This window comes from Pseudorca crassidens, chromosome 14, assembly GCF_039906515.1.
Source record: "Pseudorca crassidens isolate mPseCra1 chromosome 14, mPseCra1.hap1, whole genome shotgun sequence".
In the NCBI taxonomy this organism is placed as follows: Eukaryota; Metazoa; Chordata; class Mammalia; order Artiodactyla; family Delphinidae; genus Pseudorca; species Pseudorca crassidens.
Window position 1 is genome coordinate 70,807,204 of NC_090309.1, and position 21,210 is coordinate 70,828,413.

General features: G+C 39.8%; 1 protein-coding gene across 2 annotated transcripts; it reads right to left on the minus strand.

The window, feature by feature from the left end:
- Positions 1–1,729: 1,729 nt before the first annotated feature.
- GPN1 (GPN-loop GTPase 1) lies at positions 1,730–21,203 on the minus strand. 2 transcript variants are annotated; one of them, XM_067703383.1, is made up of 14 exons: positions 21,052–21,203; positions 20,259–20,352; positions 18,136–18,175; positions 17,302–17,368; positions 16,543–16,580; positions 12,115–12,193; positions 11,814–11,908; positions 10,803–10,848; positions 10,012–10,158; positions 9,209–9,291; positions 7,857–7,896; positions 7,122–7,212; positions 3,931–4,038; positions 1,730–2,414 (listed from the first exon to the last, which is right to left on the minus strand). In XM_067703383.1, exons 1-14 carry the CDS (start codon positions 21,199–21,201, stop codon positions 2,329–2,331), a joined length of 1,164 nt encoding a protein of 387 aa, XP_067559484.1. In that variant the 5' UTR covers positions 21,202–21,203; the 3' UTR covers positions 1,730–2,328. The 2 variants fall into 2 exon arrangements, with proteins under 2 accessions (XP_067559484.1, XP_067559485.1); XM_067703384.1 differs by lacking the exon at positions 21,052–21,203 and adding an exon at positions 20,441–20,996.
- Between the last annotated feature and the right edge of the window lie 7 nt (positions 21,204–21,210).

The window sequence follows — 21,210 nt, forward strand, 5'->3', positions numbered from 1 at the left end:
ACTATCTCAGCCACATATTTTCTTCTGCTCTAGACTTATTCCATGTATTTCCACCATCTTTATTTTTTTATTTCCATTCAGATTTTTTTTATATTTTCACCATGTACACTTTTTGGTTGCTCCTTTCATTTTTCTCCTTTGTGAATGAAGCAAACAGGACCTGTCCAAGGACAGGCTTGTGCCTATTTCATTTGTTGCATCTGCTTGGCCATCAGAGAACAGTCCATTCCTTTGCCAGAATTCCGTCTGCACATTGTGTTTCTACTGGATGGGCAGCCGCCAAAAGGATAACAGTATGCACCTTTCTGCTTTACATCGTGTCTTGAACAACTTTACTGCTGTTACTCATCCATAGCAGTACCTGCCCTGCTTGGCATCTGATAGTCTCAACCAGTATTTATTAAGTAAATGATGTAGCACTGGAATAATCAGGAGTAATTAGCAAATGTGTGCATGTTAAATACTGCTGAAGTTTGGTTTGGGGGTGCAGAATACAAGTCTTGTGAAAGTTAGAGCACTCCTTTAGTGGAGACCAGAAATCAAGGCCCACATCATTGAGTGCCTTAAATATCCAGCACTGAGAATAAATATGAATGCAATAGCAACAAAATGAGGTTATAATTTAAACTGTTACCAGATCATTTATAAGTTTGCTAATTGTACATCCTTGGCACATTTATCTAAACCCTTCCTGTTCCAGGCTTAGCTTTATTTTTGCTTATTTATTGATGAAAGTACACATCAGGTGGTCAGTTTCCATAAATTAGCCACCTAGTATTTAATTCATTCACTTAGCAAACATTTGTTGAGTACCTATTATGTACTGGGTCCTCTGCAAGGGATACACAGATGAGTAAGACTGTCTCTGCCCTTATGGAGCTTATAGCATAGGCCAGACAAGTTCCTCTTTAAGTAAAAAGTATACAAAGGCACTAAGGGAAAAAATCAGGTATGTTCAGAGTTTTGCCGTGCAAATGGTTTCCTCTCAAAGAACAGGTTCAAGTTTTTAGACCAGTGGTTTCCATTAGTTACAGAATACTGAAATTAATACTTCATGTAAAGCGAAACACTTTTATTTATTTTTAGAATGTTAGATTGGAGAATAGGCACCAGATGGTCAAGGTTGGGGTACTCTGATAAAGCAGGTGATAAGCACATTGATATCTGAGATTCACCTGGCCTAGAATTACGTCATAGGCTGTTTGAGTTAGAATATTGTTCTGAACTTAGCATGCATCAGAATCCCCTGGAGGCCTTAGTAAAACGGACTGCTAGGCCCCACACCCCCCCAGTTTCTGATATAGGGCTTGAATGTCCCATTTTTAGTAACTTCCCAGATGATGCTGCTGCTTCTGGTCCAGAGACCACACTTTGAGAACCACTGATCTGGAATACAGGTTAGGCAGGGATAAAATTCCTTAAGAGAAATGTATAATGTTATAAGATACTGTGAAGAATGTGGAGGCAAAGCAAACCCTTACCAGGGCTGTTATATATGGAATGTGCAACTGACCCAAATCTGTGGACTTTGAGTAAATCACTAAGGATACACTGCATTAAGTTAAAGTACAGTACAAACAGGGCCTGGCTTTGTACCTGGTTACTAGGTGTGGTACGTACATGGAACTTTAGTAAACAACATGTGGCTTTAAACCTCTCTTCTGAACTGCAGTGACTATTTGTGATAATTTTCTTATTTGAAATTATGACAGGCAGGCTTACAACAAAGTTAAAATTAAAAACTCTTTATCCAAGTCACCATCTAAAGTAGAATTCTTATTCGTTAACAATGTTTTGCCCACTTTCTTCAATGAACCTGGTGTTCTACAATAAGCTACCCAGTCTGAGGCACATTTCATACCAAGATTGATTGATTGCCAAGGAGACTCCAGTGCCAAGCTCTGGACAAGCTCCTGTTTCCCCCTCTCTTTCTGCTAAAAGGAGGGGAACTCGTGGTGCAGGTTCAAAGGCAAGATGCTGGAGAAGTAGAGGCTACAGATCCAGCCCACTAAGTTCTCTCTCTGTTCTGTCCATCAGCAGCAAAAGTATGTGCGTTCAAATGATAAAACTTGCAGTTTTAGGCTTGAAGGGATATGAGCATCCAAAACCAGAATATCCTTCCTTGCATAAATCCAAGGAAAATGCCAAGGGGAATCAGCATCTACCTGCCAGGTCCAAATGTATTCTATCCCTGGCTTCATCTGAGTCAGGAGATTTCACTAGTAAGAGAAACTGCTATCCTGAACAAAATTGTCCTTTATAGTAGCCCCCAATCAGAGATAAGGATAGTCCCTTCACACAGAGTTCCAAAATTTTGGACTTTAGAAACTATTTGTTGTTTCTCTTCCAGTACTGTGCCATTGATTCTTGCATAAAATTCTGGAATGCTGGCTCTTCACGGCTTTCCTCTGTAACTGCAAGGAAAAAAGAAGGTTAATTCTTTTTAAACTCTCCCATTAGACAGGTGGATTAGAGCTGCTGTCACCCATCCATCAGAAATAGTACCTTTGACCCTTGAACAACACGGGTTTGAACTGCATAGGTCCATGTATACACGAATTTTTTTCAATCGTAAATACTACAGTACCACACGATCCACAGGTGGTGAAATCCACGAATGTGGAACCACAGATACAGAGGGCCAACTATAAGTTAATTATACAGGGATTTTAAACTGTGAGGAGGGTGGGTACCCCTAGTCTCCAAGTTGTTGAAGAGTCAACTATATTTCTAAGACACTGTATGTCCACTTCTCCCAATAAGGAAATATCTCCTAGAAGCAGGCTGTATTTATCATGTTGCCCAAAATGTACAATTTCTTTGACCTGTAAGTGGGGAGAATACCTCCTTCATAAAGTAATTAAAATGAGGTCCCACTCCTACATATTTTTAACTGAGAGAAATGAAAACCTCTGTCCACAAATACCTGTTAATGAATGTTTAGAGCAGCTTTATTCATGACAGCTAAAACCTGGCAACAACCCCAGTGTCAATCAGCTGGTGAATGGATAAACAAAGGTACATCCACATAATAGAACTATTACTCAGCAATAAAAAAGAACATATTACTGACACATGCAGTAACATGGATGGATCACAAAAGCATTACACTGAATGAAAAAAGTCAAATGCAAGTTAAATACTGTGATTCCACTTACACAACATTCTGGAAAAGGCAAAATTATAGGAATAAAAATCAGGTAAGCGGTTGCCAGGAACTGGTGTGGGGGAAGGGACTGAATAAAAGCGAGCCTGAGCGAACTTTTAGGGTGATGGAAGTGTTCTGTTTCTTGATTATAATGGTAATTACAAAACTATATATATGTATTAAAATTCATCAAGCTATACACTTTAATAAAAGGGTGGGATTTATTGTTTGTAAATTATACCTCAATAAATCTTATTAAATGATGCAATTTACATGTTAGTATCCAGCACACTGGAATAAAGAGAAGTTTGCTCTTGGGCACAGCTAGGACCTAAAAGCGTTGTTTCAAGAAACAGATTCTGTCCACAGTCCATAAAACTATGCAAAGTGGAACACTTTTGGGTTTCCAGAGCCATTCTATCTTCAATGCTACAGTCCCTTCTGACTGGTTTAGGTCTGCTGAGGCCTCCTTTTGTATTCTTAAAACAATGATTACAATAAACAATCCTGGATTCCTCAAAATTGAGTTAGGACCTAAAGATGAGAAGACACAAGACTAATAAAAGGCCGTAATCAAGCTCAATATTAACCATTCAGTAGGAAGGCCAGGAACTTTGAATATATGGAACTCCTTCCTGGTGCTGCATCCTTTAGCATGTCCTCTCTCCCCTGTAACTGGCTTCATGCTCAAGGTCTTCCCTCAGTAGCAGGAAGCTCCCGGGCAAACAATGAAAGAATAAGCAGCTGTTTTGTTCTCATGAGCCACCTCAGCCGCCTCTCACCTCTGTGGTCAATATCTTCAGTATCACTGTCTGCTTCCTCATCCTCTTCATCCAAGGTTCCCCGAGTCAGGATCAAGTCAGAAGGGTCCATCACAGGAGGTAAGCTGCCTACATAGAAAACATCTATCACTAGCATGTCATGAACATAGGCCTCCTCAAAAAAGTGATTTTGAATCGATAAGCAAGTATGATTAAAAACTGGCAGGATGAAAGTGATCATGAAAAAATGCACGATCTTATCTCTTCTAAATGTACAGTTAATACCACTTAACATTTCTACACTAGTGTATTTCACAAAGTGCTTTCATGAGGCCAGTAACCCAAGAGGTCTCATTTTCTTTTTTTTTTTTTTTTTTTGCGGTACGCGGGCCTCTCACTGTTGTGGCCTCTCCCGTTGCGGAGCACAGGCTCTGGACGCGCAGGCTCAGCGGCCATGGCTCACGGGCCCAGCCGCTCCGCGGCATGTGGGATCTTCCCGGACCGGGGCACGAACCCGTGTCCCCAGCATCGGCAGGCGGACTCTCAACCACTGCGCCACCAGGGAAGCCCCCAGAGGTCTCATTTTTAAGTTGAGGAAAATAACTCTCAAGTAGCTTGTCTTCATAGTCATAGTAATGTCATTTATTTGTACTAGCTCTCAGCTTAGAAGAGGCTATGGTTTTTCCTATGAAGGCTAAAGACATTTGAGCAGATCCAGTGTGCTGATAAGTCAAGAGTAAAAGTGTGGAGCGTGGAACTCACTTAACTGGTAAACCCAGCCAGGTTCCAGCACCTAATCCACCAAGTGGCTTTGCTGTTCTCTACTAGACCTATAGCAATAGCTATCATTAACAGAACTTTACTCCTTTAAAGGCCAGTCCACCAATGAGTGTGGGAGGGTGAGTGTGTATATATTTAAATTTGAGCACCAACCTAGGAACCCCTAGAGAATTAATGACAAAACTAACTCAAACAATAAAAAATGTCAGTAAAGTAGCAGAATAAAAAGACTAAAATACAGAAATGAAAAGTCTTCATAAACACAAACATAACCAGTTAGAAGAAAAATCCCATTTTCAACACTAACGAAGATACAATCCTTGGGAAAAATTTAACAAATTTAACAAAACCTACATGAGGAAAACATTCCTGGAAGACATAAAAGTAGACTTGACAAATATAAACACATTCCTTGTTCTTAGACAGGAAGAGCAACATCAAAGAGATGTCAATTAATTAATTAATTAATATAACACAATCCCAATAAAAATATCAAAGAGGTTTTTTAGCGAGCTACATTAAGTTGATACTAAAGGTCATTTGGGAAAACAAACAAGCAAGAATAGTCAGGGAAACACTAAAAAAGAAAACGTTGAGGAGGACTAGCGCTAGCAGATATTAAAACATACTATAAAGCCTCTATATGTAATTAAAGCCACACAGTAAAGGCACACAGTCTAGAGGAATAAAATAGGTAATCCAGAAATACATCCAAGCACATATGAAACTTTAGTATATGATACAGGTAGCATCTCATCACTGGGACAAAGGTAGACTTTTTAATAAATCATGTGGGTACAACTATTTATGAAAAAGGTAACACAGACCTATACCTCACACCATACCCAGGAATAAACCCTAAATGGATCAGGGTTCCAAATGTAGAAAATAAAACCATACAAGTACTACAGTAAAACATGAGTGAATGCCTCTTTAACACAGGTGTGGATAAAGGATTCCCAACTATGACTCAAAACCAGGTGCAATAAAAGATAAATAAATTTGACTACATCAAATTTATACAAAACGAAACAAACTTTTGCATGGCAAAATAACACCATGAACGAAGTCAAAGGGCAACTGACAAACAGGGAGAAAATATCTGCAACATGTATCAGGAAAATGAAGACTATCCCTACCTAGATTAATGCATATTAAAACTAATGGGTAAACATTTGAAAATTAAAAGTACATTTATCTAATCAAAGCATCACCCCACAAAATACTTATTATGAAGGGAAAAATAACTTTATGACGAAAAAACCTGGCAGACACCACTTTAAGTAAGTGATCAAAGACAGCTCATCATCATGTACCTTGTGATATGATACATGGAAAAAACACTTCACATCTGTTAACTTCTGCTAAAAAGGAGGCACCTGAATTGAACCATGAGGAAACATCAGACAAACCCAAATTGAAGAAAATTCTACAAAAATGTTAAGTACCATACACTTCAAAAATATCAATGTCATGAAATGCAAAGAAAGACTAAGGAGCCATTCCAGATTAAAGGAAAATAAGAGACGTGACAACTAAATGCAACACAGATCCAGAACCTTCTCCTGCTATAGAGGGCAAATGGCTACGTCTAAATAAGGTCTATACATTAGATAATAGGAACGTGTCAATGTTAATTTCCTAGTTTTTGATAACTACAATGAGGGTATATAAAATAATGCCCTTATTTTTAAGAAAAACTCAAGGGTAAAGGTGCATCATGTCTGCAACTTACTCTTAAACGATTCAGAAAAAAGTTATATATAATATACAAATATTTTATACGTATACTTATATATTTATATAAAATGTAAAGCCAAACATATATAACAGAAAGAATAAAGTAAATGTGGTAGATGTTAACATTTGGTGAATCTAGCTGAAGGGTATATGGCAATTCTTTGCAATTCATGAAACTCTTCTGTAAATCTAAAATTAGGCCAAAATAAACAGTAAAAGAGGGGGAGGATTAAAAAGTAATTAAAAAAAAAAGTAGACATCAAGTATCTTGCCAAAGTAAACCAAAAACTACCTGAAGAGAAAGAATCATCATATACATATGTATAAAAGTATAAACACAGATAAGATAAATGTGGTATGAGAGACACAGACAGTGGATTCCTCGTTAACACAGATGTTAGATATAGGTATGTCCGTAGGTATATATCTACATCTGTACACTTCAAAAATGTCAATGTCATGAAATACAAAAACAAAGGATCCATTCACGATTAAAGGAGACGAAGAGACAACTAAACACAATGCAGATCTAGGATTTATCTAAATTGACTGAAGAACAGATAGATAGATACACTATACAACATTTACTTTATCCTTTTCTCTTTCTCTCCCTTAAACATAAATACCTACCTACTAAGTGGAGATAAGCGTACCCCGCTCTTAGTTCCTAACACCAGAAGACCCTCCAGTACCTGTGGCAGTCCCGGTGTCCAAGGCTATAGAGCCCATATCTTTCCGAAGTCGTTCCAGTTGTTCTTTCTGCTGCTGGCTCTGTGCACTGGCCTACATACACAGAGGAAAATGTTGTCATATTAAAAAAGGAGGCCCAAGTTAGATGCCAGACTTCTAACTGGAGATGACAAATTATACAAATACTAGAGGCAGATAAGGGATGGCTGATGACAGAAACATTGAGCAGTGTGGGCCCAGATTAGCAGAAGTTCATTCCAGAGGGCTCTGCAGACTGTATTAGAGGTTTCAGAAATTAGACACAAAATCATCAAAAGAACCCTCAAACAGACACAGCAGGAAGGCTCAGTGATAAGATGTCCAATGTAGCCGATGGGGATAGGACACTTCATCATTTGGGGTAAGAGTTGTGAACTACCCTCTGTTCTTAAACAAAATTCTACAAGTAGCCTTTAAATGGACCTTGGAGTAGGGGTGGAGGTATGGCACAAGAAGGGCTCAGCATATATAAAAGGAAAAATTACTGATTTTTATTACTTCAAGTATAGAGAAGAAAAATAATTAAGGGCCTTTCTGCATCCAGACAGCATACGTACAAATTTACAGGTTTAAATTAACAAGTATCTAAAGGATACATTGAGAACCAAAACAAAAGCATTTATGGCAGAAGGATTAGTACATAGTTTGAGATTGTTTATTCAGTGGCCCTAAAATACACAAATAGCCTCTTTTCTTACCAGCGATTTCTTCAGACGTTCATATTCAGGACGATACTCTCTGGAAAGAGAAACACTTTCTAAATCCCTTTGATTAATAATCTATCCTGTCCCCGCCTCCACATCACTTCTATTTTCCTAGTACTTTGATAATAACAAAAGATCTTATGTCACCATACATCAGATGTAACAAGTCTTAGTCACTGAGATTCTATCCCTAAGGAATTAAAAGCCAAGGTGACTGCCCCCTCCCTGAAATCAGCAACAAGACAAAAGACTGACTGCTGATCTGGGAAGATCAACTCTGGGGAGACCATGACCAATGAGTTCACCATTCACTTGGATAAACATGAGTAAAAGATGTTTAAATGATGAGTAAAAGAAGCTAGGCCTACTGGGCTCAGGAAGCCCAATACATAATTATGTCGTTTATCTGGGCAACCATGAAAGGATATAGAAAAGAGTCTATCCTGAGGCTTTGATAACACATGCAAAAAAACAAAACAAAACAAACAAAAAAATGAACCTCATCTGATGAATAAAAATCAAAATAATGTTTCTGAAAAACCACAATGTGGCTATTAGGCTCTTGCTAAGTATGAAGCTTGCTAGAAAGCAGCCAATTATCAGGCCTAAGGAAAGTGTATAGGTGCTATGACTCCACTTTGCTTTAGATAAATGGAACTCCAGTATTAACCAAGAAAATAGTTATAACAATCATTTATTAAGAAATATGCTTACTACATGTCAGCAATTGTGTTAGGTGCTTTAGATATATTATCTCAAATAATCCCCACAACGACCTTAACAATAAATGCTATTACCCTTCATCTATAAATGAGGAAAACTTGCTAAGGTTACACACTTATTAATTGGAGGAAAAAGAAATCTAAACCATATCTATCTGACTCCAAAGTCTATGTTCTTCATCAGGGGTCAACCAATGTGGCAAACAGGACAAATCCAGCCCACTGCCTATTTTTATAAATAAAGTTTTATTGGAACACAGCCACGCCATTTGTTTAGGAATTGTCTATAGCTGCTTTTGCACCACAATGAGAGTTGAGGAGTTTCAACAGATAATACAACCCACAAAGCCTAAAATATTTAACACCTGGCTTTTTACAAACACTGTCTGATGACACCTGTTCTTCATCATTCAATATAGTGAAGATTTTATACTCCTATTCTTTTTTAAAAAAAGTTAACAGCTACTTGTTAACCCTAAGTGTGATCAGATCCAGTGCACATCTGCATGGCAAATATAATACAAACACCATGAAAACCAAAATGTTTTGCCTGGCAAAACAGCTATCATATCAGACCTGTGGGTAACTAAGAGTGCCATCACTAGAATGTTCCTTTATCCTCACCTTTCATATTCTTCTGTGGCACTGGCAACTTGCACGAAGAGTTCATCTAAGCCTGTACCCAGAACAGCAGACACTCCCACCACCTGCCAAAAGCATCATTAATACCACTGAGGAAACAACTGTATATTTTTAAATGGCATATATTATTTGGCTCAAATTTCATAAAATCTTCACAGAAGAGGTTTGGCTACTTTAAGAAGTCTCTGGCAAAGAATGAAGCTAAAACAAGACAAAATGGCATACCTACTCAAGAGTGATGGAAATAAGTCTATGGAAAATAGAGAACTGAGAAAGATAATTAGGATCAAACAAGCAGCAGTTCATCTATTCCCTATCAAATCAAACCACAGTCTGTTCTCTATAAAAAGAGAGATGTCTTCGCTTGGGCAATTAACATACTTGCTGCTACCCACACCCACTTTTGCTTACACAAATCTTACCCATCCTTCAAAGCACACCTATATTGACTATATCCTCAAAAAATCTCTCACTTCAAAAGTGATCTACCCCATCACCACTATCAGGCCCAACTTTTAATCTTTCTTAAGATATCACAATATAAGTTACTACAATATATCATGTTTTAACTCTGCGTTTAGCCTTCTCTCCTAACTAGACCATAAACTCTCTGAGGGTAGGGTCCATATCATATATATCTTTTAAGTCTCCAGTTTTTAATAAGCCATGCCTTAAAAATTACTTTTCAGAAGGTAATGAACTTCCTTTCCAAAATAGGTTCAAAGCCAGCCCCTTGGGTTATGAGGTTATCTGGAGAGACCAACAGCATAAGCAAGAAAGTTTACCCTGAGGGAGCTGTAAAACTCATCTAACACGAGGCTCATTGAACGAGTCAGGTTACTGACGTATGTAGTCTCTTGATTCAAGGCATCTTGGAAAGCCTCAAAATCCTGCATCCATTCCACTGCAAAGCTGTGATCAATGATGTCAGTCTGTACCAGAGAGAAGTCAACTATCAGCAACCAGGGATGAGGTCAGACATCAAACAACGGCAAAAAAAATTTTTTAATTGATGACAGCAGAGAGCAATAATTCATGTATTTTCTTTCTCTGCTTCCCCCATTTCCTCCTCCACTGCAACAAGTCACAAAGAGCCAAGACTGCTGTGCAGTATAAATAATTAAATGAAGATCTGTATATTCTAGGTTAGAACAGACCTTCACTATCCACTGCCAAGTGACCATGGCCACAGTGGAGGCCAGTACCCTCCAGGCTCTGAAGTCAAGTACATAGTCTCTTGCATCCTAGCCAACAACAGAGAAGTTTTGGTTTTGTTTAACTGCCACTTCCAACAGACTAGCAGTCCCTCCCTCATTTACACAGTCCCAATCCTGAGGGATAACCTATACGCTGTGGACCAGGGGCTACTCTATCTAGCCTAAAAAAACTTTGGAAAAGAATCAGCAATATATATTCATTCGATTTGATTGAATCCATTTCCTAGAAGTGCTCATGACTTTGCTTCAGGTTAGCTTAAATCTGCTCTCCAGCATCTGAAATAATCCTTCTCACCTACCCAAACACAAGGTTCTGATGAAAACGAAACATTCAGTCACAACAGGAAGAATCCACTTACTTTATTCATGACCACAATAAAAGGCAGCTTGGTTTTGTACAAGATGCTGAAAATCAAACATTGAGGCATTATTAGTAAAAGCACTTAAGCACCTGCTTGCCTGTTATCTGATGGAACTGAGTAATAAATAGGGAGATGGGTTCAGACTCTAAATACAGGTATCCATTCTTACACAGCACTCACATATTCTCCCCTCCCAAGCAGGAAACTACCACTACCATCAAGCAAACAACACACATACACACTCTCTCCTTTTCTTAGAGTAATAATGCTTTGGTACTGATCCTGGTTGTGTGTGTGTGTGTGTGTGTGTGTGTGTGTGTGTGTGCTTCACCAAATTAACTGTCTTTTAAACAATTAATATGAAGACAAAATCATGCTATCAAACATCAGATTTCTATCTAGACTAAGATTTCTTGTGTTTACCAGGAAGGGACATCCCTAGTCATAACAGAAGAGACAAATCGGGGTGATTGTTTTTGCATACCCCCAAAATAAAATTCAGCATTAATAATGGTCCGCCTTGCTCCTAGGTCTAATGCACTAATAAAGCCTAGTGAGGCATGTCCTTCCTCTCCTAATGGCACCACACTTGGGAAAACACGTGCATTTAGAATCATGGATGAATCTTTTTATTCAGTCTCTCCTCATGTTATAATTTCACTCTTCCTATCACAACACAGAAGAAAGGCATTTAGACCAGAGGCTCTATTCTATTCAGAACTGGATTTCATTCAACTTGGGCAACTGCCAGAAGGTTCATATTCATTCATCACCTATTCTGTAACAAGCAAGGGAGGAAGATGAGAAGTGGCTGATAAGAGAATGCCAACAGTATATGTGCTTCCTTTCCCGCCCTAACCCAGAGCCCCTCCCTAACCCAGAGCCACTAAAGTGAGTGGCAAGCCTGAATGAAAACCTAGGGGTAAGCACTCAGGACTCAAAAATGATGGAAAAGAAGTGGAGACTTCATACCTTGACATAATACTATGCCCAACAATAACGCATTACCTGCAGGCATAGAGCATATTGGACATGAAGGTCACTGGGTTGATACTTCGAGATGTGTCCATTACATAAATGACAATCGTTGGAAACGAGGATGCCTAAAGCCACAAAATAATCAAAGCTTTAGTCAGAGGGTTCTTGACCTGTCCCCAAATTCTTCTCCTACCTTCCGTGGCAAGGAAGAACCACTTTAGGCAGGTGTGCAGAGCTCTATGACTCTATCCCACATAAGATCCCAAGCAATAAGAAGCTTTTCTTGTCTGGCTCTCTACTTACCCTGAGTAACAAGTTCTAGAATACTCACCAGGGCCTCAGTGATGATAGTCCCAGAAGCTGACCAGGTGAATACCTCAATCTGTCCAGGTGTGTCAATCAAGACATACCTGTGTCAAAAAAGACCATTAAAGAAGTTTTCATTTATGCATTCTGAAACATATTCCATCCCACAAAACATTAACATCTGGTTACTCAAGACTGAAATAACCTCTTCACACTGTCAAGTCTCACTTCTTCCCATTGCCCTTAAAGTGCATACCACATTCCCCTGGGTTTTGTTCAATGTCCAGTATTCAGGCTCATTGGCAGGAGCACCAATACATCACTGCTGCAAATGATCACAGAGAAAACTGACAGTTTTAGAAACACACTGCATTAAAAATGAGAGATAAGCAAAACCAGAGTGTAAATCTCTTGGGAAACCATCTGGTTACTTAGGGGTGGGGTTGGAGGAAAATGGAGGGAGGGAGAAAAAGAATAAGAAAGTGATAACTAAAGAAGAGGGTCTCTTATTGAGGGAATGAAACGTTCTAAAATTGATTGTGATGATGGCTGTACAATTCTGTAACTACACTAAAAGCCACAGAATTGTACAATTTAAATGGGTAAATTGTATGGCCTATGAACTATATCTCAATAAAGCTGCTTTTAAAAAAGCAAAGATCCACACATACATGGACAATTAATTGACAACAAAGGAGCCAAGAACATACAACGGAGAAAGGAAAGTCTCTTCAAGAAATGGTGTTGGGAAAAACAGACAGTCACATGCAAGAGAATGAAACCAGACCACTCCATACACAAAAATTAACTCAAAATGGATGAAAGACTTGAATGTAACACCTGAAAACATTAAATAAATTTCTGGAGGAAAACATAAGCAGTAACCTCACTGACATAAGTTTCTGTGGATCTGACTCCAAAGGCAAGGAAATCAAAAGCAATAATAAACAAATGAGACTACATCAAACTAAAGAGCTTCTGCACAGGAAAGGAAAACATCATCAAAACTAAAAGGTGGGAATTCCCTGGTGGTCCAGTGGTTAGGACTCAGCGCGTTCACCACAGTGGCCCAGCTTCAATCCTGGTCGGGGAACTAAGATCCCACAAGCTGCCGGGCATTGCCCAAAACAAAAAACTAAAAGGCAAGCTACTGAACAGCAGAAATTGCAAATCGTATCTCTGATTAGGGATTGGTATCCAAAATATATAAAGAACACATACAACCCCAAAACAAATAAACAACCCGATTCAAAAATGGGCAGAGGATCCGATTACGTAGACATTTCTCCAAAGACACAGATGGCTAAAAGGCACATGAAAAGATGTTCAACATCACTAATTATTAGGGAAATGCAAATCAAAACCACAATGAAGTATCACCTCACACCTGTTAGAATGGCTCTTACCAAATAGATAACAAGTGCTGAAAAGGATGTACAGAAGAGGAAACCTCGTAAACTGTTGGTGGGAATATAAACTGGTGCAGCTACTATGAAAAACAGTAGAAAGATTCCTCAAAAAATGAAGGATAGAGCTAACCGTATGATCCAGTGATTCCACTTCCGGGTATTTATCCAAAGAATATAAAAACACTAATTAGAAAAAATATATGCACCCTTATGTTCATTGCATCATTATGTACAATAGCCAAGACATGGAAGCAACCTAAGTGTCCACCAATGGATGAATGGATAAAGAAGATGTGGTATATACACAGTGGAATACTATTCAGCCATAAAAGAAGAATGAAATCTTGCCATTTGCGACAACATGAATGAACAACATGAGGGTATTATGCTAAGTAAAATAAGTCAGAAGGAAAAAGACAACTACCATATGATTTCACTCACATGTGGAATAATCTGGAGGAAGGAAGGAAGGAAGGAAGGGAGGGAGGGAGGGAGGGAGAGAGGAAGGGGAAGGGAAAGGGAAGGGAAAGTGAAGGGAAAAGGAAGGGTAAGGGAAGGAAACCAACCAACCAAAAGCAAGCTCACAGATACAGAGAACAAATCAGTGGTTACCAGAGGAAAAAGGGGTTGTGGGTGGGCAAAAAGGGTGAAGGGGATCGATTGTATGGTGACCGATGGTAACTGGACTTTTGTGGGGTGATCACTTTGCAGTGTACACATGTTAAATTACAATGCGTACCTGAAACTTATTTTTAAAAAAGCAAAAAATTTGAATAGACGTTTCTCCAAATGTATACCAATGCCAAGAAGTACACTAAAAGATGCTCAACATCTGGACTTCCTGGTGGCGCAGTGGTTAAGAATCCGCCTGCCAATGCAGGGGACACGGGTTCAAGCCCTGGTCTGGGAAGATCCCACATGCTGCGGAGCAACTAAGCCCGTGCACCACAACTACTGAACCTGAGCTCCAGAGCCCGCGAGCCACGACTACTGAGCCTACATGCCACAACTATTGCAGCCCGCATGCCTAGAACCTGTGCTCTGCAACAAAGAGAAGCAACCACAATGAGAAGCCCAAGCACTGCAACTAGAGGAATCCCGTACACAGCAACAAAGACCCAAAGCAGCCAAAAAATAAATAAATTTATTAAAACAAAAACAATTACAAGTAGTGACCAGAATGTACAGAAAATGGAACCCTCCATACATTGCTGGTGAGAATGTAAAATGGTATGTGAAGCCAGCAGGAGCCTGGAGGAATGGGGAATAGAGTGACTGCTAATGAGTATGGGGTTTCTTTTGGAGATGAAAATGTTCTGAAATTAGGTAGTTCTTTTTTTTTTTTTTTTTTAAGATTTATTTTTTATTTATTTATTTTTGGCTGCGCCAGCTCTTAATTGCAGCACCATGGGATCTTCGTTGAGGCATGAGGGATCTTTCGTTGTGGCACGCGGGATTCTCTCTAGCCGTGGCGAACAGGTTTTCTCTTCTCTAGTTGTGGCGCAGGCTCTGTAGTTTGTGGCACATGGGATTCTCTCTAGCCGTCGCAAATGGGTTTTCTCTTCTCTAGTTGTGGCGCGGGCTCTGTAGTTTGCGGCATGCGGGCTCTCTAGTTGAGGCGCAAGAGGTCAGTAGTTGTGGCTTGCGAGCTTAGTTGTCCCGTGGCATATGGGATCTTAGTTCCCTGACCAGGGATCGAACCTGCGTCCCCTGCATTGTAAGGCGGATTCTTTACCACTGGACCACCAGGGAAGTCCCTGAAATTAGGTACCTCTGGTCAATGCACAACTTTGTGAATATACTAAAAACCACTAAACTGTATACTTTAAAAGAGTGCACTTTATGGTCTGTGAATTCATATTGCAATAAAGCTATTACTTTAAAAAACTACTCTAGTATGATCCTATTTTTGTAAAAACACCTTATCCATCCATCCTTCTATCTATGTACACATGAATAGAAACGCCTGGGATGACAGTCACTGATAGCAATAATGATAATAATGATAGCTATTTCTAGTGACAAGAAGGGTGATACTTTCATCTTTTAAATACTATGCATGGTAGGAATTATTTATAGTAATAAGCCTATATATCCTTTTTACAAAAATAATAAATTATCTTCCTTTCTTTTAAAAAAGCAAACCTATTAAAAATTTAACAACAGTTCATTGTGGGTAATGATAATAAGAATCTCCTATTCTATATTTTGATGCTTTTTAAATTAAAAAATTTCCCCTCTGAATCATGTAAATTATATTAATTTAAACAAGGATTAGGGGCTTCCCTGGTGGCACAGTGGTTAAGAATCCGCCCACCAATGCGAGGGACAAGGGTTCAAGCCCTGGTCCGGGAAGATCCCACATGCCGTGGAGCAACTAAGCCCCGTGCGCCACAACTACTGAGCCTGCGCTCTAGAGCCCGCAAGCCACAACTACTGAGCACGCGTGCCACAACTACTGAAGCCCACGTGCCTAGAGCCTGTGCTCCGCAACAAGAGAAGCCACCACAATGAGAAGCCCGCGCACCGCAACGAAGAGTAGCCCCCGCTCGCCACAACTAGAGAAAGCCCACGTGCAGCAATGAAGACCCAGTGTAGCCAAAAATAAACATAAAAAAAATAATAAAATAACATAAACAAGGATTAGAAAGGTATTTCATAGACTTTAATGCCAACAAGCAAGAGAAGGCAAGTGGACAAGTGAATGTGGACTCAAATTCTCAAAATACCTCCTAAGAAGCTGGGAACATATACCAAAGTGATTGGGGGTGGGATACTATTAAATTGAGCTCTACACTGTAGAGCATCTTGTCGCTTTTATTTATTTATTTACTTTGGGCCACACCATGGCTTGTGGGATCTTAGTTCCCCAACCAAGTAAAGCATCTTAATGATTGTCTTCTTGCCAACAATTTTTTCACTTATCATGGTTTCATCTCAAACTACACCCTCTCAGAACTTGATAGTAACCCAAAATTCTTCAAAAAACCTAGAAACATGTCAACTACAGAGTAATAAATAGGCATTAGACTGAAATCACTTACTTAGACATGTTCTGGGCCTTCTCAATAAATTTCATCACCTAAAAGAAAAAAACGCCAATTACAACAGAATCCAAGTTCACCAAAAATATCACAGGGCCCTCTCTAGAGTGGCCCACCTGCAGGCACCATTAACGATTGAATCTCTATGTTCTCTGTCTGAGGACACCAACTAACGTGCTCATGGAACCAAAGAAACATAGCCACACCTGCCGTACCACAACACCCTGGAGCACAGGGCAAGGCCTAAGGAGCTGAAGACTTGATCTGTCACTGCCAGGTCTCTCTCTTGGTGCTTCAGTAAAGCGTTAACAGCCTGAATCATTGAGTGAAATCGGGGTAAAAAATCAGTGATTGCCAAACACTCTTAAGGAAGCGGAATGTGACAGAGAAAACATAACAAGATGACAACAATTTGTCACAAGTGAAAAGCCCCATAATTGTTCCATTCCCTGCCTGGTAGCCCATCCCACTCCCCATCCCTCCACCCCATCCTCAGGGTAACACTGCAAGCCAATAACAGATCAAGAAGAGAACCCAGGTCTCTTAGGTCTTTACTGGCCGCCACAACGTTCAGTGTGAAGTCTCTCACCATGTTGATCATCCTCTCATAGCCTACTTCTTTGTCCGCCAAAATGCCTCCTTATATTCTGTATTGACATTGAGGTTGATTGCCCTTCTTTCCCAGTGTGATCAAGCTAAGGCATTTAAGAGTCACAGGTTCTGACACAGCCATATCTATGTAAATAGAGACAGACATACCTGATCAAATCTGGTAGCAAAGAGATTGAGTGAGGTCACTATGCCACCATTGGGTCCAAGTCCATACCTAGACACTAAGTTGAGGATTTAAATTGCTTATAGATCAATTTAGATGATAAAGTTTATTATCTAGACAATCCCTCACAAAAACAGCGTAACGTTAGTGTTCAATTGACTAGTTTGTATCACACAATCTTAACCTCATAGGGAAACATTCACTATCGATGTCTACCTCATTCATCGTTTAGAAATGGCCAGGTGAAATGGGGCCAAAATGGAATAGACAGATGTATCAGGCATTGACAGCCTGATGGCATTAGCCATGAAGATCATTTATATACCACTCTTAGCTCTGATCCTCACTCATCAAGCCACCTGAGGATTAGAATTAGTCTTCCTATCTAGACTTACCTATAGGGAAAGTACACATTTCACACAGCAATGTACTAAGAGTTGATGTTACTAATCTTTGAGCTTCCCAGTCTAAGGGGATGGTGATCAATGGATGCATCCACCAAGACAGTACTCCCTTGTGGGACCCAGGCACGCCACCAGCTAGCGTCTCCTTCTCTGTGCTAATTACAACAGCCTGCAGTTCAGGACAAAGGCAGAAAACGGAACTCACAAGCTGAAATAGGATTTCTAATCACCTACAATGCTTCTCCCCACATTCATCTTCCCTCCTCTTCATAAAATTACCTGAAAACAATCGAATGCTTTTGCTAGTATATTTCACAAGGGAAGGCACAAACACTTTTTTCAAAGCTACACAATACACAGACAGTAAGTAGCCAGGGATGAGCCAAAAACCAAAGTAGATGTGAAAAAGGATACTGTTTCATGACTTCTTTATACTTCACAGTGTCACGAATATCTGGAGGGAAAAAAAGAGAGAATGAAATGGAAGTTAACACGTAAGAAACAATACAGTTTGAGACTCCCCACCTATAATATCTAAGCCAACAGACCTCTCAAGTCATCTCTGCTTCCTCTGAGCAAACAGATCAGTTTCTCTCTTAGCATCCAAGGTACTTTTCCAATCTGTTTTCTAAATTTTCAAACTAAGATCACTGAATTGTAACAGCAAAAGAAGCAAGTTCAGGAAGAGACTAGGAGGACAAAAGGTACCCTGCAAGTACCTTCCCTCCCAGCAAGAAACTGAAACTAGCTTCTGAGGCTTCTATTGTCAGCACTGTCTTCTAGTAACTTCTCCAGCTTCACACTGGCCAAGGACAACTGCCAAGTAACCCAAGAAGAATGTTAGGCTAGGAGCTCTCAAGTTATGGTAGGGATGTTGGAGACAAAGAGAAAAGTTTTATACAACTTAAATACCTTCTCAGTGACCATATACACAGAAAAAGGGAGCTAAATAAAGAAAAAAGGTTTATTTCTTACTCCTTGCTTACTGGTAACAAAGGTAATGCAGATAACATTTTTATAAAGGCATTAACTTGGGAAGTGGATGGGTGGGGAGAGAAATAGGTGATGGAGATTAAGAGGTACAAATTTTCAGTTACAAAATAAATGAGTCATGGGGTGAGATGTACAGTGTGGGGAATACAGTCAAAAATTATATAATACCGTTGTATGGTGACAGATATTAACTAGACTCATCATAGTGATCATTTTGAAATGTACATGTATTTCAATTTACTATGTTGTATACCAGGAACTAAATACTGTGGCAGGTCAATTACACTGCAAGACAGACAAACCCACAGAAAAAGAGATTGGATTTGTAGTTACCGATCTACAAATCGGTAGAGGGTGTGGAGGGAGGGACAATTGGATGAAGGTAGTTAAAAGTACTAACTTCCAGTGAATAAATACTAGGGATGTAATATACAACATTATAAATGTAATGAGCACTGCTACATGTTATATGTGAAAGTTGAGAGTTCTCATAACAAGGAAAAAAATTTTTTTCTATTTCTTTAATTTTGTATCTATGAGATGACAGATGTTCACTAAACTTATTCATGGTAATCATTTCATGCGTTTGTAAATCAAATCATTATGCTATACAACTTAATCATATACAATGCTGTATGTCAACTATATCTCAATAAAACTAGAAAAAAATTATTTGGATGGAATTTTAAATAAAAAGGAAGTTGGTCTGTCCAGTAATATCTAACTAAACCTATCTAGCAGTCAGGAGACCTATATCCCATCAACTATTAGAGTTCCAGCCTTTAAATGAAAAGATTGAATGTTTTTTTTTTTCAAAATTCTTCCCATAATGATTTCTGCTTCTTAATACAAGGTCTTCCTTAATTAGTATGTTTGGAGTACAAGCTTAATAGGATTAAAAAGAGACCAGGAGGGAAAAGACTAACATCAAGGAATAGTCTGAAAATCAGGAAGCCTAGATCCTATCAAGAATCAGGACACTGGATCCCATCCATTCTTAATCTTTTTTATACAGTAGTCAGGGACTCCTCTACAAGTCTGATGATAAGAGGGAAGGAACCCGTCACCAAGACAATGCACACAGGCATATATACACACATTTTCCCATGTAACTTTGCAAGATTCCTACAAATCAGTAAGCAAACTCTGCACAAAACCCACATGCTCTTAACTTGAAGAAAAAAACTATACAAACAAAGTTTATGTAACAGAGCCTGCTGAAGGGTTTACGGCTTAAAAGCCAGAGGACTGACTTTCTGTCACTTCATTTTCCCAAAGAACCATAGTCTGACACCCTTGGGTCAAAAGAGGTAGAGAGAATGGGAGTGGTAAGGAAAAAAAGGAAATTTAGGAAGAGGGAAGGAGTAAACAAAGAGAAAAAGGGAATCAGGAAGAAGCCTGTTTCAGGATGCTAGCAAATCCAAGGGAAACGAAATTAGGCAGTTTAGAAAACATTAAAAATGGAAGCATTGAAGACTCATAGGATAGGCTGACAGCTTTCCATTCTCTGAGAAACTTCACACAAGTTCTGGCAGTTTACTCACCAATATTGGCAGGAAAGGGAACTTCATGCACAGCTGGATCCAGGTTGATCACATAAGGTGGACACCCTTGACTATGCAGATATCCTGTGAGCCTCTGCAGACATATGGGGAGAAGGATGGACTGAGACCAAGAGGCATAATAAAGGAAAAAGAGAGAACTTCCACCCCTTAATCCAACTTACCAGAATTCTGCACTTCCATTTCCCTCTACCTTAAATATTCGTTTCTGATCTCCACCGCCAACATTCACTCTCAGTTGAAATGCTACCTTTCTTCATCACACATCCAACAGAGCCTCCTCTACTCTCCATCACTTATTGATTTGGTGGTTTGGGGGGAGCGGGGGTTTCTATCTCCCCCACAAAAAACATTAGCTCCATTTAAGCGGGAACCTTGTCATTTCCGCTAAATCCCCAGTGCCTGAAACATGGTAGGCACCCCAGAAGGAATTCTTTAGGAATCTACACCGAAAGCCTGTGTGCAAGCACTCTATTAACAGCCAGAATTACTTGTTAAGCCTGCCTTCGAGGACTTGGCACTAGCAAGGCAATTCCAATACCAAGTACGGTCGTCACAAATAGGCACTGAGGGTGCGCAGAAGAGAGGCTGAATGAACCCAGGCTAGGATCTGAGACGGCTTCGCGGAGGAAAAAACAGGGGTTGCTGGCATCCTTGAAAGCCAGGCGCCGGTACCCTCCAACTCCCCAGAGAGACCTCCCTTTCTCCCCTGGCCTTACGCCTGCCACAGACAACTTCTCGCGCGCTCCTACTACGCCCGTGCCGTGCAGGTCACCTGTACAAAGGTGGTTTTCCCAGACCCCGCCATTCCCAACACCAGCAGACACACTGGGGGCCGGGGACCCCCGGAAGCTTGCGGCTCCGTGGCAGCTGCGAGCGCGGCCATCTTGCTCCTGGCTCCGCCCACTCGACCATAGAGACGCATGTAGCTAGA

Excerpts from the sequence above, each read along its gene's own strand:
- GPN1 (XM_067703383.1), bottom strand. The coding sequence starts at position 21,201 with ATGCGTCTCTATGGTCGAGTGGGCGGAGCCAGGAGCAAGATGGCCGCG. Across the intron at positions 10,159-10,802 it reads TTATTGTGGTCATGAATAAA|ACTGACATCATTGATCACAG; the intron begins GTAAGTGGATTC and ends TCTCTGGTACAG. Across the intron at positions 4,039-7,121 it reads GGACACCGGGACTGCCACAG|GCAGCTTACCTCCTGTGATG; the intron begins GTACTGGAGGGT and ends TTTTCTATGTAG.